Here is a 15,861-nt window from a genome sequence, read left to right on the forward strand (position 1 = left end):
CTTTCAAGCCCAGGTACGTTAGGAACTCCCGTACCTCCACGTACAACGGCTACAGTTGATGAACTTGATGGCAATATTATAGAAACGTAAGAGACCTGCAGACACCGGAAGGTTCCATATTGGTTATATAATGCTAAGACAGTGATTTAAGAACCAGATTTTAAATTGTAAGACATTTCCAGGTGCAGATATGGCTATAAACTGCAGATTAAAACGGAAGAAACTGCAAAAATGTAGTAAATTAAGGAGATGGGACCTGGATAAGTTGAAAGAAACAGAGGTTGTTGAGAGTTTCAGAGGGAGCATTAGGTAACGGTTGACTAGAATAGGGGAAAGGATTACAGTAGAAGACGAATGGGTAGCCTTAAGAGATGAAATATTGAAGGCAGCAGAGGATGAAACAGGTAAAAAGACAAGGCCTAGGAGAAATCCTTAGATAACACAGGAGATATTGAATCTAATTGATGAAAGGAAAAGATACAGAAATGTAATTACGCCTAAAAAATAAGACTGACCGGAAGTGCGAAATGGCTAAACAGGAGTGGCTAGAGGACAAAAGTAAGGATTTAGAAGGATGTGTAACCAAGGGAATTTCCTATAGGAAATTTAAAGAGGTCTCTGGAGAAAAGAGAAGCAGCCGTATGAATATATGAATATGAAGACCTCAGATGGAAAACCAGTCCCCAGTCCCTAGCAAAGAAGAGAAATCTGGAAGATGGGAGGATTATATAAAGGGTCTACACAAGGGAGATGAACTTGCAGGCAATATTATAGAAATGGAAGAGGACGTAGATGAAGGTGAGATGGTAGATACGATACTGCGAGAAGAATTCGACAGAACACTGAAAGACCTAAGTCGAAACAAGACCCTGGGAATAGACGACATTCCGTCATAGCTGCTGATAGGCTTGGAGCAAAACTCTACCATCTGGTGTGCAAGAAGTTTGAGACAGGCAAAATACCCTCGAACTTCAAGAAGAATGTAATAATTATGATTACAAAGAAATCACATACTGACAAGTGTGAAAATTACCGAACTATCAGTTTAGTAAGTCATGGTTGCAAAATACGTACACGAATTCTGTACAGAAAAATAGGAAAGCTGTTAGAAGCTGACGTTGGGGAAGATCAGTCTGGATTTCGGAGAAATGTAAGAACTCACGAGGCAATACTGAGCTTACGACTTTCTTAGAAGATAGATTAAGGAAAGCAAACCTACTTCTATAGCATTTGTAGACTTACAGAAAGCTTTTGACGATGTTGACTAGAATATTCTCTTTGAAATTGTGAAGGTAGAAGGGGTAAAATACAGGAAACGAAAGGCTATTTACAACTTGTACAGAAACCAGACGGCAGTTATAAGAGTCGAGGAGCATGAATGGGAAGCAGTGGTCGAGAAGAGAGTGATACACGGTTGTAACCTAACGCTGATGTTATTCAATATACGGGAGCAAGCCGAAAAGGAAACCAAAGGAAAATCTGTAGTAGGAGTTAACATTCAGGCAGAAGAAACAAAAACTCTGAGGTTTGCCGACGACATTGTAATTCTGTCAGAGACAGCAATGGACTGGGAAGAGCAATGGAAAGGAATGGACAGTGTCTTGATTGGAGGATACAAGATGAGCATCAACAAAAGCAAAACGAGGATAATGGAATGCAGTCATATTAAATCAAATGATGTTGAGGGATTTAGATTAGGAAACGAGACTCTTAAGGCAATAGGTCAGTTTTGCTGTGTGGGCAGTAAAGTAACTGATGATGGCCAAAGTAGTGAGTGTATAAAATGTAAATTGACAACAGGAAGAAAAGCGTTTCTGAAGAAGAGAATTTTGTTAACATCGAATATGGACTTTAGTGTTAGGAAGTCTTCCCTGAAGATATTTGTTAGGAGTGTAGCCATGTATGAAACTGAAACATGGTCGATAAAAAGTTTAGATATGTAGAGAATAAAAACAAACACCATCTGAACAGGACTTGAAGCCCCTATGATACTGACCGGCCGCCATGTTTTCCTCAGCCCTTAGGTGTCACCAGATGCAGATGCGGAGGGGCATGTCGTTAGCACACCACTCTTCTGGCCGTTGTCAATTTTCGTGACAGGTGCCGCCACTCCTCAATCAAGTAGCTCCTCAATTGGCCTCACAAGGATTGAGTGCACCTCACTTCCCCACAGCACTCGGCAGACCCAGACAGTGACCCATCCAAATGCGAGCTAAGCCTAACAGTGCTTAAGTTTGGTGATCTGATGGGAACTGGTGATACCACTGCCGCAAACCATTGGCCCATGAAGATAATACTGGCTTTTGAAATATGGTGCTGCGGAAGAATACTGAAAATTAGATTGGTAGATCTCGTAATTAACGAGGAGTATGGAATAGAATTGAAGAGATAAGAAATTTGTGGTACAACTTGACTAAAAGAAGGGGTTGGTTGACTGGACACATTCTGAGACATCAAGGCATCACAAGTTTAGTACTGGAAGGAAGTGTGGGGGGTAAAGTCGTAGAGGGAGACCAAGAGATGAATACAATAAACAGATTCAGAAAGCCGTGTGTTGGAATACTTATTTGGAGAAGAAGCGGTTTGCACAAGTTATAGTAGCATGAAAATCTGCATCAAATCAGCCTTCAGGTTGAAGATTGTAATAACAAACAACATCAAAAATATAGTTATTTTAAAAAATCGTAGCAGTTTACTACGTGTGTATCTTTTGTAACTTTTTTATTCTCGATTGAACTACTTCTGCATTATCTCTATTTGACTTTATGTTGGTGATCTTGTAATTACATATTCAAACTTGATCTAACTTTAGCCTATTCATTCACTTTTATTAATTATCTAATCCAGCTATCCAATTTAGGGATCTAACATTCCAGACTCATATCTGTAGAATGCCAGTTTTGTTTTTCCTGATGACTACATCCCCCTGAGTAGTTCTGGCCCGAAGATCCGAATCAGGAACTGTTTTACCTCTGGAATATTTCATCCAAGAGGATGCCGTCATCAGTAAGCCATGTTGTAGAGCTGTGTGGCATCTGGAAAGAAATTAAAGCTCTTGTTTTCATCTGTTTGGAAAACCAGTACAACAAGACCATGGTGACGAATGGTACAAGGCCAGATCAGTCAGTCATACAGACTATTGCCCCTGTAACTGCCGAAAAGGCGCTGCCCTCTGAGTGGATTGGGCTGGCATCTTCCTCGATACCCTTCATTTGTAGTTGCACCTGCGGTATTGCTGCTTCTATCACTGAAGCATGGAAGGAAGTTCCATGGTTCATGAGGAGGGTTAGTGTGGGTAATAAGCGGCTTGTAGCTGGGAAAATGTGAATCAAAAATCAGCGGAATAGCTAAATAATTTATTCAAACAAAATGATTGGTTTTTCGAATATTTGAAGATTTAACTTGCACATGTTATGCTATCTGACTGGTGCAGATGACAGAGGGTAATTGGAAGATTTGAGAATGACAAACAGTGTTCTGAGCACTCTCAAGGAAATACGTTACGTAGTGCCAGGATGTAACTGATATTCAAGTATAACGTGTTGACCATATGTCGCTGTTTGACCCCTTTTTCTGGTATTTAGATATCTAATACAAATAATTCACATATCATTTTACTGGACAGAATTAATGGTATGATAGCTGCTCTATGTGTAATTTACTTTCGCTGTTGCAGCTACCAGGAGAATATGAAGCGCTTTTCAGCCGTCTACCGGGAGCACCAGAGCACGTCCCTGGAGAATGCAGTGTGGTGGGTGGAGTACGTGATCCGCCACCAGGGGGCTCCACACCTGCGCAGCGCAGCCCTCGACCTGCACTGGTGGCAGCTGCTGCTGCTCGACGTCATTGCCTTCATACTGGCTGTGGCGGCCGTCGCGGCGTTTGTACTATATAAGTTGATTCGGTGGTTGTTGACTTTGCTCTCTCGACCCAGCAAACAAAAGGAACAATGAGACTGTTGCAGTAGCACATGTTAGTGGTCTGACATACACCAAGCTGACTACAGATTGTCTAGCAGACTAAAACTGTACTGTGAAAAAAATAACGTATGTGAAACGTAAAAAACAGGTAAAGACGTTGGTTTAGTTAGAAATATGTGTGTAAGGCTCATATCCTAGTTTTTCAAACACAGATTTCTTAAAAACTTCCAAACATTGGTCTCTGGAAAGAAATCAAATGTTGAAAGTTTCATATCAGCGCACGCTCCGCTGCAGAGTGAAAATCTCATTCTGGAAATCAAATGTTGAATGTTATACTTCATGAAAAACTGCTTTGTTGATGAGGTTAACTTCACTTGTGAAAACCGAGATATACTTCTATAGTTCCTGTGAATGTATAGTACAATGTATCTGGTGTGTACATTATTTATTACACGATTTTTACCGTGTTTGAAGTTGATGGTGAATTGTTTATAACTCGAAAACGCGGCGTGCGAACTGGCGGTGGCTGCTATATCAGATGGTTTGGATATCGATATGTGTTATAGGGATTGTACAGTTACACCACCAACAGCGCGAAGATCACTGCGTTTACACAGTGAGGGGCGCTATAAGCCAGGCACACACCTCGACTAAAGATGCGGAGGCCCACATACCAAGAACTCCTCCACATCTGCCAAAGACAGGTCACTACCGGACTACAACCACGTTGGTGGACAATTGTCAAGCCTATGACCAAGGATGCTTAACTTTTTGGACTACTTCAATCAAACCAGTCAGTCGCAGCAGACTCAGCAACAACAACAACAACCTCAACATAAACAGCTCCGTCCACAGCCACGACGTTTCTCCCAGACTCAATGACGGACTTTAGCGCAGATAGCGAGCCCTGAACCACAACCACAGCACCTTGAAAACGACTTTACAAACGACATGGGCCCCATCACACCTGCTCTTACAGATATTCGGAAACTGCAGACAAAGCTTCAGCAAAATCTTCAAAGCATATACACTCTTTTTAAATGTTTAATAAAAGCAGTCGTCTCGTTCTGAAATGACCGGGAGACAACTCACCGCTGACCTCTGTTTCTGTGTACGGAAAGCTGCACGAAAGACGGAGCGTCAAGACTTCATTTCCAACTACAGAATAGATGTATTTGTTTCCGAGACGCATCTAACGGAAACCACGCCGTTCAAACTGCGGAACATGCAGGAATGTCACACTCTCCATTGAATACTTACAGCCTAAGAAACGCTTGGAAGCTACAGATATCACAGTCCGCACGGTCGTCGGGAAAGTAACTCTTGTTATGACATACTTACCATCTAAAAAGGAACCCATTCTGGATAATCTTCGTCTACTGACTGCTGCACACATGTGAAAGAGTACTGCTTGGCGGAAATTTGAGCGTGATGAACATGGCGTGGCATTCCCAAAGGCCGAATCCTGTACGATCTGTAACAAAGAGCTGACGGCATGCGGACAACCACGACCAATGAGGATAGCTCGTTTTTGCCATCACATGGCCGATGTTTTAGATATTCACAGTGTAAAAAAATCTACGTCGTAACCTTTAGCTGAAGACCATTAATGACCTCTCCAGTCATCATCTGCCGGTTGTTGGAGTCATTGAACGTCGAGCATTTCCACACAAACTTCGCGTCATGAGAATAATCAACTGAGACCAGTTGAACAGTAACAAGGTTAGACCAGCCCAGAAAGTGAGACCAAGGCAGGTACTGACGACGCCATCCAACCACCCAGTAACAAAATCCGGTCAGCTGGCAAACAGGCATTCACTACTACAGTGATGCTCGATCTGAACATTACACCATTTCCACCGTTGTTACAATAATTAAACATCCAAAGGAACTGGAAGCAATATAGGAATTTTGTTCACAGTCAGGAAATAAACAACCTATCAAGAGAGCTCCGACAACGAACTGTAGAATGGAGGCAGGAATGTTGGGATTATAAGACAGCACATGCCTCCTCAACACAAAAGAACAGTGACAGACTGTCAGACTCCTCTGATTATCCCTACCTGCCAAGCGTGCAATACAAGATCCGAGTGGACTTCCTTAAAACCACCAGCAAAAGCAGAGCTCTATGCAACTGTCTACGACCAACAAAAGATGCCTCGCCCCCAACCGCCGGCCTGGCACGAACAACATCTCGGACAGGAAGGCGAACGACTAACACAACTCCTCATTGAATGTAGATTACAACTGCTGCAAGACTGACTTACACTGGCGACCCCTCAGAAGGTCAAGAAAATTATCTGCGAAACCAACCTGACCGGGACTATATCGGCGATGTAGACCTAAGGTATTTGCCACTAAAGCTTACAAAGCTGCTTTCAAGGATGATTAATAGCTTTATTTTATTGGGCTGCTTACCAGAGACCTGGAAGATAGATCAAGTCATCCCAGTCCCAAAGCCTGGGAAATATCTTTTAAAACGCGAAAATTATCGCCGGGTAATCTTACTATCAATGATAGGAAGGATACATGGCAGAATTTTCCTCAATAGAATTACCGCCCGACTGGAGCGAAACAACCATATTCGCGCAGAACAGTTCAATTTCCAAGCAAAGTTGTCAAAGGAACTTCATCTTATCCGGATAACAGAATATCTCCAATCCAACTTCAATAGGTCCATCCATCACTGGGCGTCATTATAGACACTGAAAAGTCATGTGACAATGTATGATGCCTGAACCTCCAGGAGAAACTTTCAACAAACACTTCCATTCAAGAATGGAATTTTCACTCTGCAGCAGAGTGTGTGCTGGTATGAAAGTTCTCGGGAAGGAATACGGAGGTGGAAGGAACAAGGACACTCATAGTGTACTATATCTTAGATAGTTGAGTATGCACTATTGTTCTTAAATGTACACAGTTCTTTTGGTATGGCTGTAATGCTCCTTACATTAAGAAAACCACAGCTCAAGTGTGTCTACTACAGTAGGTGGTATCCACTCGTAACAAAACTTAATGTCCTATCTGTGTGAACACTGTGTCTAACTATAAATAAATGATATTCTGTATTTGTTAAGACGCAGAAATAAACTACGGAAGTCATATGCCATTAACAACAATTTTACAAAACTTGTAGTTTTTCTCTTCATTCAGAGAAATCCCTCTTTTAATACTTCATGCAGCTATTACGGAATGAGGGGAATATCAGACTGTATTTTGCTATAACTTCTAATGAAGTATGTAAATAGGATGAGTCGATATGAAATAACGACACATTGCTGCAGAACCTAAAACAATAACCTTTCCTTCAAACAGAAAAAGAGCTGAAGCACACAAATGCCAGAGCTCGTCGGAATAAGTGATCCATACATTTGTAACCCTTCTCATTTCGAGTATTCTGTCGTTGACCCCAATTTTCTTACAGCCTGTGCTTTCAGCATAATAAGTGGATACTAACAACATACAGAGCCCTCATTTATATGTACGGTATATAACATTCTGTATCAACTTTACAAGCTATTATCCTTACTGATACCTATAATACAGTTTCAAGTATTTATGGGTGCTATCGCTCAAATCCCATTCATTTCATTTTTAAATGTTTGTGATCCGTTCGGTATTTAATCTATTATTTCTTATATTTCGTCATTTCATGGAACACCTATCCTTACTTTTTAACCTACATGTATGCCTCCACGTATACCTATATAATCTGCTGTTCCAGATTTCACACCATTCATAGTACATTTAAATATAGTGTTGTGCGGCAGGCAGACACTTTCGTGAAAGTAAAAATTCCAGGTTCTGAATATGATAGAACAAAGATATTTCTTTTTTATGTTGTTATTACTTAAATAGTAGCTGTTCTGGCCACGGTTGGCAACTTTATTCATATTAACACGTGCAGTACTCTACAGAAGCTGACCATTCCTTACAAACATATACTGCAAATAAATGTATGTACAAATTCCGGCTTCAGTCATAAAAGTATCCGAATTTTAAATTGTGCACGATTACATTTCACAACATGTGGATCCATTTCTTGCATTTGTATCAACAAATACTTTGTCACATAAAGCACATGTAAAAATATTACGATAAAAATAGATTGTTACGAGCAGAGTCGTAAGGACGCACATAAACTGACGCCAATGGCAGCAACTGTCCTCTTGTATGTTAGATAGAGGGGTAGTTAAATGTGCTGAAACCAGCTATAGCAACTAAAATACATAATCTAGATTGAGTTTTGTTCAGAAGACGCCATTGTGATGTTTTCCGTATCATTAACACAGCCACAAACCAACTGAAGTACGAGAAGTACCAAAGCTCCATTGATTAACAGCATTATAAGAAGAGTATGATACTCATAAAACGATTCAAAGAGATACTCTCAATTGATTAATTTCTCTCTGTGTCTGTATTAAATTGTTTCTTTCATACAAACTCGATGAAAATCACAAGTTTGAAACAGAATAGTACAGACATTAAATCAAGCAGTGCTTTTATTTTCAATACAGATTTCGATACAGATTACAATTTTCATTCTTTTGGAAACAGCTAATCAGATAACAGATAATCAGAAAAATAGCTGAATAGTATCCAAAAGTAAACAAATTAAATCTTAGTTAAACTTCTCATTCTTCCTCTTAGTTGCTTATGTGTAACTGCACTTATAGGGCTGCGTTAACGTTTTACAATTTATCAATTTCATCTTTTTTTTAAGGGCAATATACGGTTAGGTAAAACAATGAGAACGATCTTGTTTAATTCTGGCCACCAAAGCGACTAGATACGACCACTGTACTGTCGAGCAGCGTAGAAAATTTGTATTAAATTAGTTGAGATTTTCAATGATGTCAGTCGTGATGGTTACGATGGTTTGTCCTTCCTCCCCCTCCCCAATCCCAAGGGTTCAACATTCGTTTGCTGGTTACGGACTTGGTGACTCTGGGGTTCTTGAGCTGGGGACCGGTAAGCGCCGCCAGTCCTCTGTCACTGTTAAGCACTGGGCATGCTTCGGCGACCACTGCGTGTCGCAGCTGTGGATCGTTGTGTACCACAGGGAATGGGGATTGAGACGCCCTGCTAAACCGGCAGCACAGGACAGGTAGTTTAAGTTGTGGAAAGGGGCAAAAATAAGCAGCTGTCAGATACATTCGAACATACAACTTTATTTATTCGACCAAACATTACAAGAGCCAAGAAAATTTCTAAAAAAAAAAACACAACATTAATTTTTGGAACTTGCTAACCGGCTGAACGCGCCGTAGCAATCTCGTAGCAAGACCAATTTAATTTAAAAAGGCTGAAAGCTCAACCAAAATCAGAAATTTAAAAGGCAAAGTCTTATCTTAAAACAGTTCCTTAATTAGGCCCAAAGAATCTGACACTTTTAGAGCAAACAACTTAAATTCAAATTTGGCTGTAGGCCCAACACTTACGACACAAAAACATAATTTTAAAAATGCCAAAGGCTTTACGTAAAACAGTTCTTAAATTAGGCTGAAGGCCCAAACCATGTAACACCTTAAGAGCTGAACAACTTTATTCTAAAAATTGGCTAGAAGCCATACAACTACGAACAACAAGAACAAACAAGAAAAGGCAGTACATCGAAGGGCGCTCAGAAGTTACGAGGGTCGGTCTGGAAATCAAACACTAAATGTTCTCTTAGGTGAGACAGGCAGTTGACCCAACCATTGTCGATCCGACGACAACCCAACCGACAGACAGTCAACGGACCCATCGACAACATAACCTCCATTTCACCCGACCAGCACGCAACAGGGAGTTCAATGGAATAACGTAGAAGGTATTGGTGCCCACAACCAATTATACATTGAACTGTCAAACTACACACCGTGTTGGACAGCGAAAACACGTTGAGGAAAATGCGCTGCCTGAATTTACGCCAACGGCCAGGGCAGGCAACCGGAACGTTAACGGCCACAAGGTAGAAGATTCCGCTGGTGCATTTCAATTCAAATAACCAACTACAGTTAAACTCCACTGGAAGGTAGCTAAAATTTGCCAACTTGAAAACACACGTTGTTGCTCGTGGGAATACCATCGATCACTCCAGAGATGGTACTACAGTACACTTATCGATACGCGGTGCTGCTGCCGCTCACGGGCAAGTAAGGCAGGAAGTTAGTGACGCCAGTAAATGGAATAAGAAAACGAGGCTGCAGTACCGTAGTAGAAGACGACAAACAATAAATGTAATAAACGCGAACCATAAACGGTTCAGGGATCTTGGCTTGACCACCCGGATTGGGAGGATGGCAAAAATCTTTATAAAAATCGCTAAATCTCAAGTTGTGCTGCGAGCTGATGAGATGTATGGCTGTTGAGGTGGAACAGTCGTTAGTGGGCAACCTCTGCGGAACCTGTCGCGCCTCAGTTGCATAAGGCTTACCTAGGCAACAGGGTCTGTATCGACATGGACTTTTATTTCCATAGCTGCTCGTGGGATTAGGATGGATCCTTCGAAATGATCTGTTCCTGCTCCCATCAGAAAGCCTGGGCCGCTGGTAGATAACAACGCATATCAAGCGAGAAGGCTTGTGTCGTCAGTCCTCTAGACTTGAGGATTACACAGTCTTTCAGTCTCTAGTAACAGAAAACATGATGGTGGCCATAGTGTGTTTCTTATGGTTAAACGAAAAGAAGACAGCGTTGGGAAGTTTCATCTTTCTACACACGAAGAGGTTTAGACGGCACCAAAATATGGCTCTGAGCACTATGGGACTTAACATCTGTGGTCATCAGTCCCCTAGAACATAGAAATACTTAAACCTAACTAACCTAAGTACATCACACACATCCATGCCCGAGGCAAGATTCAAACCTGCGACCGTTGCGGTCACGCGGTTCCAGACTGAATCGTCTAGAATCGCTTAGACGGCACCGCTAGTACGTTAAAATCTGTAAGCGCTTGCAAAACGGGACCCAGTTGGTAGAAACGAGTAATCCCCAACACGGGAAGAATATCCAGAAAGCTCAATGCCTCGGTAAGTACCCAGCTGAAAGTGGACAGCACAACACCTTAACTACAGCAAAGCTGTTGTGACTTGTAGGGGTCTGGTTGACATTTCCCGAGAAGAACTGAAAGATGAGTGGTCCCAGGAAGGAATTGTGTAAAATATAATGAACAGGGTGGATGACAATCTTGTGATATCAAACTAGTTTATACGGACTTTAAGCAGCTCGAAACTTCTAGAATATGTTAAGGCAGGTTTCCTTCGCTCAGTGTATCGTCCTATTTCCCAAACACTAAGTGCTGTTTTAAGTGTGCTTTGGGCCCACCACCTTCAGATGTAAGGGAGAAGTCACCTGTGGCAAATGTGATAAAGCTGCCCATAAAGTAGTTGTTTGTTCATCTCCTAAATGTGTATACTACTCTGAGGATCACTCTGTCTGGAGTAGGGACTGCAGTGTCTTCCTTGAAGAAAGGAAGATAAAGGAGATCGAAACAACTAAGTGTATCTCGTATTGTGAGGTCAAAAAGAGCTATAATGCCGTGCAACCATCGAAATTCGCTACTTCCTTTGAGTTCCTTCTTACACAGACAGTTAAGAAGACCAATGCTTCTACACAAGCGGAGGTTGCTAGTGTTAGCACTATGAAGTTATGCTGCTCCAGTTCCTTCAAAGCCTGTACCTCTTCACAGAACATTAGACAAGGCCGTAGTTGCCAAAGTTGCGGAGCCCTCCGTCCCTCCACAGGTTCAACTGATCCACCATCCTTCGCTACTACTATCACCTCTGCAGTTGTGACTACAAAACGTCCCCAGGCAAAAAAAAAAAAAAAAAAAAAAAAAAAAACGAAGCCTAAGCAAAGAATCAGCTACCAATGTAGATGGGAAGCAAGCAGTCTGAAGATGTCGAGATCGCTAGCCATGACATCTCCCATGCCAAATACAGAGAGCTGATGGACCTTGATGTCGGCCTGGGGCACACATCTCGCCACAAAAATGAGCCTCCTCCCACTACAGCTCACCTACATTGCCGAAAGATAGAGTGAAATTACAGCCCCAGTGATAGACCGCTCACATATGACAGTGGAACATTAATGGATTCAGTTTCGGAAAACGTGTGGTAGAACGAAACCGTTAGCACAGGGAAGCCCCATGCACTTGGCATCTGAGCCCCTGTGTTATGGGGCTATAAACTCTATCGCAAAGATGACCACTCTGGGGAAAGAACCAATGGGGGGCTCACTTTGTTTGTCGATAATGTGCAACACTCCTTTGCTCTCCCCCCTAGCTACTGACCTGCAAGTGGTTGCAGCTGAGCTTCGTGTATGTCAGAATATCTCTGTGAGCTCACTATGTTTCCCTCTGCATGATGCAAATGACTCTGAGGCTCCAACAGATCTTGTAGAACAACTCCTCGACCATTCCTCCTAAATCAAGACTTCAATGCCTGTAGTCTATTACGGGCTTGAGCTATACTTTTCCTAGGGTCAGGTCTTGGAGAACCCCATGATGTCTCAGGAGCTCTGCATCCTGCATGTGGGCAGTCCCACTCACTTCTCTACTGCTGCTGGCTCGTCCTCAGCCACCGACCTCTCTTTCTGCTCTCCCACTCTTGCAGGTAGTGGATCCACCTACTGGATGCAGGACTGGTTGAACAAAAGCCACCGAAATGCATGATGGGCAGGACTAACTGGATGCTGTTCAGCCGGTTGGCTGTGTTTGAACACCGTCACAGTGTCAAGGAATGGATGGACTGCACCATGCATGTGGTCCATCATGCTGCTGACTTACCATCCCAAGGTTTTCAGGTCATATTAGAGGGCAACCTGTCGCTGATGGACTGATGAGTGCCATTCATCAATCTAGGCGAGGTGTGCTGCTCTTCGACAGTTCAAATGCCGCCCAACAGCATAGCCTCACAGCTGTTAGAGTCACATGCCTTGACGTGTAATTAAGGAGAGACTCCATCAACCATTCCACTTGTTCTTCGAAAATATGGGGAGACATGCAGAGGATTTCAGGTAAACACAGTCGTTTACCACTAGCAGCAGTGTTGAAACAGTAGTGTTTCCAAACAACGATCAGAGACATCACTCAAATGATGACAAAGCATTTTGCAAAAACTACTGCCAATGTCATCCAGAATCGGGCGTTCGACTGTAGAGAGGGACAGTTCTGAGTTCTACAACTCCCCTTTCTCGACGTGGGAGGCTCATGACACTGCACCCAGTCATGTCCAAATCTGGTACTGCATGCTTCGCCGTGTACCACCAGCATAAAAGAAAATCCTCCTAGAATGTTTTTATTTTATATGGCAGACAGGCAGCTTCCCCAACTCGTGGAGAGAAACAACTATGATTCCTCTGCTCAAACGAGGTAGGAACTGTACATGTCACAGTAGTTAGTGGAGCATTACCGTAACGAGCTGTGTAGGAAAGACCCTGGCGCGCATGGTTAACCGTCGCCTGGTCTGGTTGTTAGAGACCAGGCAGCTCCTTAACCACTCTCAGTGGAGACTCCATCCACTGTGTATAATCTGACTCTACTAGAGGCAGCTATTTAGCAGGATTTCCTACGCAAACATCACTGTCTTGGTACGTTTTTCGATATCAGTAAGGTGTACGACACTGCTTGGAGACGTGATATTCTCGTGCAACCCCATCGAGATGGCCTTCGTGGCTACCCCTCCATTTTCATACAGTCCTCGTCTAAGCTCTTTTTTAGGTCTTGTGTTTGTGACATACTGGTAGATCATTTTGAACAGAAGAATGGTGCTCCTTAGGGCAGTGTTTTAAGTGTTACTCTCTTTTCCACAGACATAAACAGTATAACATCTACACTAAGGAGTCCGTTACAGTGCTGCGTATTTGTGGGCGATTTTTCTGTTTTATGTTCCTCCTCCAGTTTTGCAATAGCAACCCGTCAGTTGCATCTTACAGTGCGGAGGTTAGAGGAGTAGATTGCAAAGAAGAGTTTTCAGTTTTCTGCAGATAAGTGTGTGTATGTAAGGACATTTTAATCGCTCTTGTCGTATTTTTAATTTACCTGACTTGCATTATGAGGGACACCGTTCTACAGTTTAAAGACGCAATGAGGTTTCTGGCCTCATTTTTGAATCCAAATTACCATGGGTACCACACCTGAGAGACCTAAAAGCTAGAGTCCAGAAGCGCTGAATATCATAAAGTGCCTTAAGCACAGGTCTTGGGGAGCAGACAGGGCATGTCTGATCCAGTTTTATAGGGTTTTTGTGCGTTCACGGCTAGCCTGTGGAGGCATAGTGTATGGGTCAGGCCTTCTTAACTGAAGATTATTGACGCTGTCTATCATGAGGGTATTCGACTGGCCACAGGTGCTTACAGGTCCAGCCCCATGCCCAGTCTCTGTGCTGATACTGGAGAAACACCACTCGCCATCCGGTGGTAGCTCCTAATGCTGCGTCAGGCATGTAAATTTCTCGCAGCTCCGACTTCACCTGCATACCATACTGTTGTAAGTTCGTCTCTGGAACGACTTTTTCCCAATTGTCCACTAGCCATAATGCCGTATGGGACCCGTGTGCAGCGTGTGCAGGAATCACTTGGTGTTTTCTTAGGGAGAAACTAAGTACGTTCTCGATTCAGCGCAACTAGTCTATGGAAGCGTTCTGGTATAGAATCCGTAAGCTAAATGGAAAGACATACAGTACATACCAAAGCTAACATGGTGATGTTACAGGAGGCACAAAACAAAGCGGTGGATGTTTTTTACCTGGTATACTCGCTGAAATGTCACGGAGGGTACGGATAGAGAACGCAGAGAGAATGAGCTCAGGATCGCAACATTAATAGAGGCGTTAGATATGACCACAAAGCAGAGGACGGATCACCTGGTGTTCAAAACTGTTCAAATGTGTGTGAAATCTTATGGGACTTAACTGCTAAGATCATCAGTTCCTAAGCTTACACACTAGGTAACCTAAATTATCCTAAGGACAAACACACACACCCATGCCCGAGGGTGGACTCGAACCTCGGCCGGGACCAGCCGCACAGTCCATGACTGCAGCGCCTCAGACCGCTCGGGTAATCCCGCGCGGCTCACCTGGTGTTCGCTTCTCGAGTCAACTGTTATAGATGTTGTGGAGAGGGGCACGCAAGGAAGCAGTGTAAGCAACCAGAGTGCTATCGTGTGACGTAGTGGACACAGAGTATTTGAACGTAGAGGTAGGTAGGGTGGAAAGTCCGGCAAGCGAAACAGCTGTTAAACGCAAACGGGATCAATCGTTGGAAGGCAGCCCCGATAGACTGTAACACAGCACAAGTTAGTGCAGAGACGAAATGTAGCTTGGTGGGCTTAGTGTGCGGCATGAAACAGATATTTTTGATAGACACAGGAGAGAATGTGTCCGTTATCAGTCTGGACCTCATGGGAAAGAGGAGACTGGGGCCACCACGGTATCGGGTACGTGGCGTTGGCGATAATGGGATGGAATTGTTGGGTACGGCAGTACTGGAGTTTTCAGTCGGGAAAACTAAGTTTAGCGAACGCATGCAGGTGTCGCCATGCGTGGGCGAAGGTTATTCAGTAATTCTCGGGCGAGACTTTCTCGACAAACATCACGCTAAGATGATGTTCTGCAACACACAGTGGAATTCAGTGGGACTCTCTTTCTGCTGGGGAAACAGTCGCAAATGAGACAATGGCTTAACGTTCACCGATCATGGAGGTGAGACCAACTAAACTGTGCAAATTTTCAGTAAAGATCGATCAGCAGGATAAAATATCAGCAGGTACGGGAAAGATAGTGTGGGTTTCAGTGGATACCGATTTGCCGAGGGAAACATTATATGAGGTTGAACCGCTCTTGTGCAAAGAAGAGTTGGATAGTTTGCGTCGTTTTATCCACAGGAGTTTAGCGCATGTGAGTGACAGTAATGGGGGACAGTTGAATCCGATTAGTGTGGTTAACTTTGGCGGAGG

At 43.1% G+C, this 15,861-nt stretch overlaps 1 protein-coding gene across 1 annotated transcript in view; it reads left to right on the forward strand.

Moving 5' to 3' along the window:
• The window catches only part of LOC124606385 (UDP-glucosyltransferase 2-like), a 31,603-nt gene extending 27,650 nt beyond the window's left edge, over positions 1-3,953 (forward strand). The window contains exon 3 of the mRNA XM_047138366.1: positions 3,677-3,953. Within this exon, the coding sequence (XP_046994322.1) occupies positions 3,677-3,953 (277 nt within the window). The remainder of the gene's footprint in view (positions 1-3,676) is intronic.
• The last annotated feature ends 11,908 nt before the right edge of the window (positions 3,954-15,861 follow it).

The sequence above is a fragment of the Schistocerca americana genome, chromosome 3, assembly GCF_021461395.2.
Source record: "Schistocerca americana isolate TAMUIC-IGC-003095 chromosome 3, iqSchAmer2.1, whole genome shotgun sequence".
Taxonomy (NCBI): domain Eukaryota; kingdom Metazoa; phylum Arthropoda; class Insecta; order Orthoptera; family Acrididae; genus Schistocerca; species Schistocerca americana.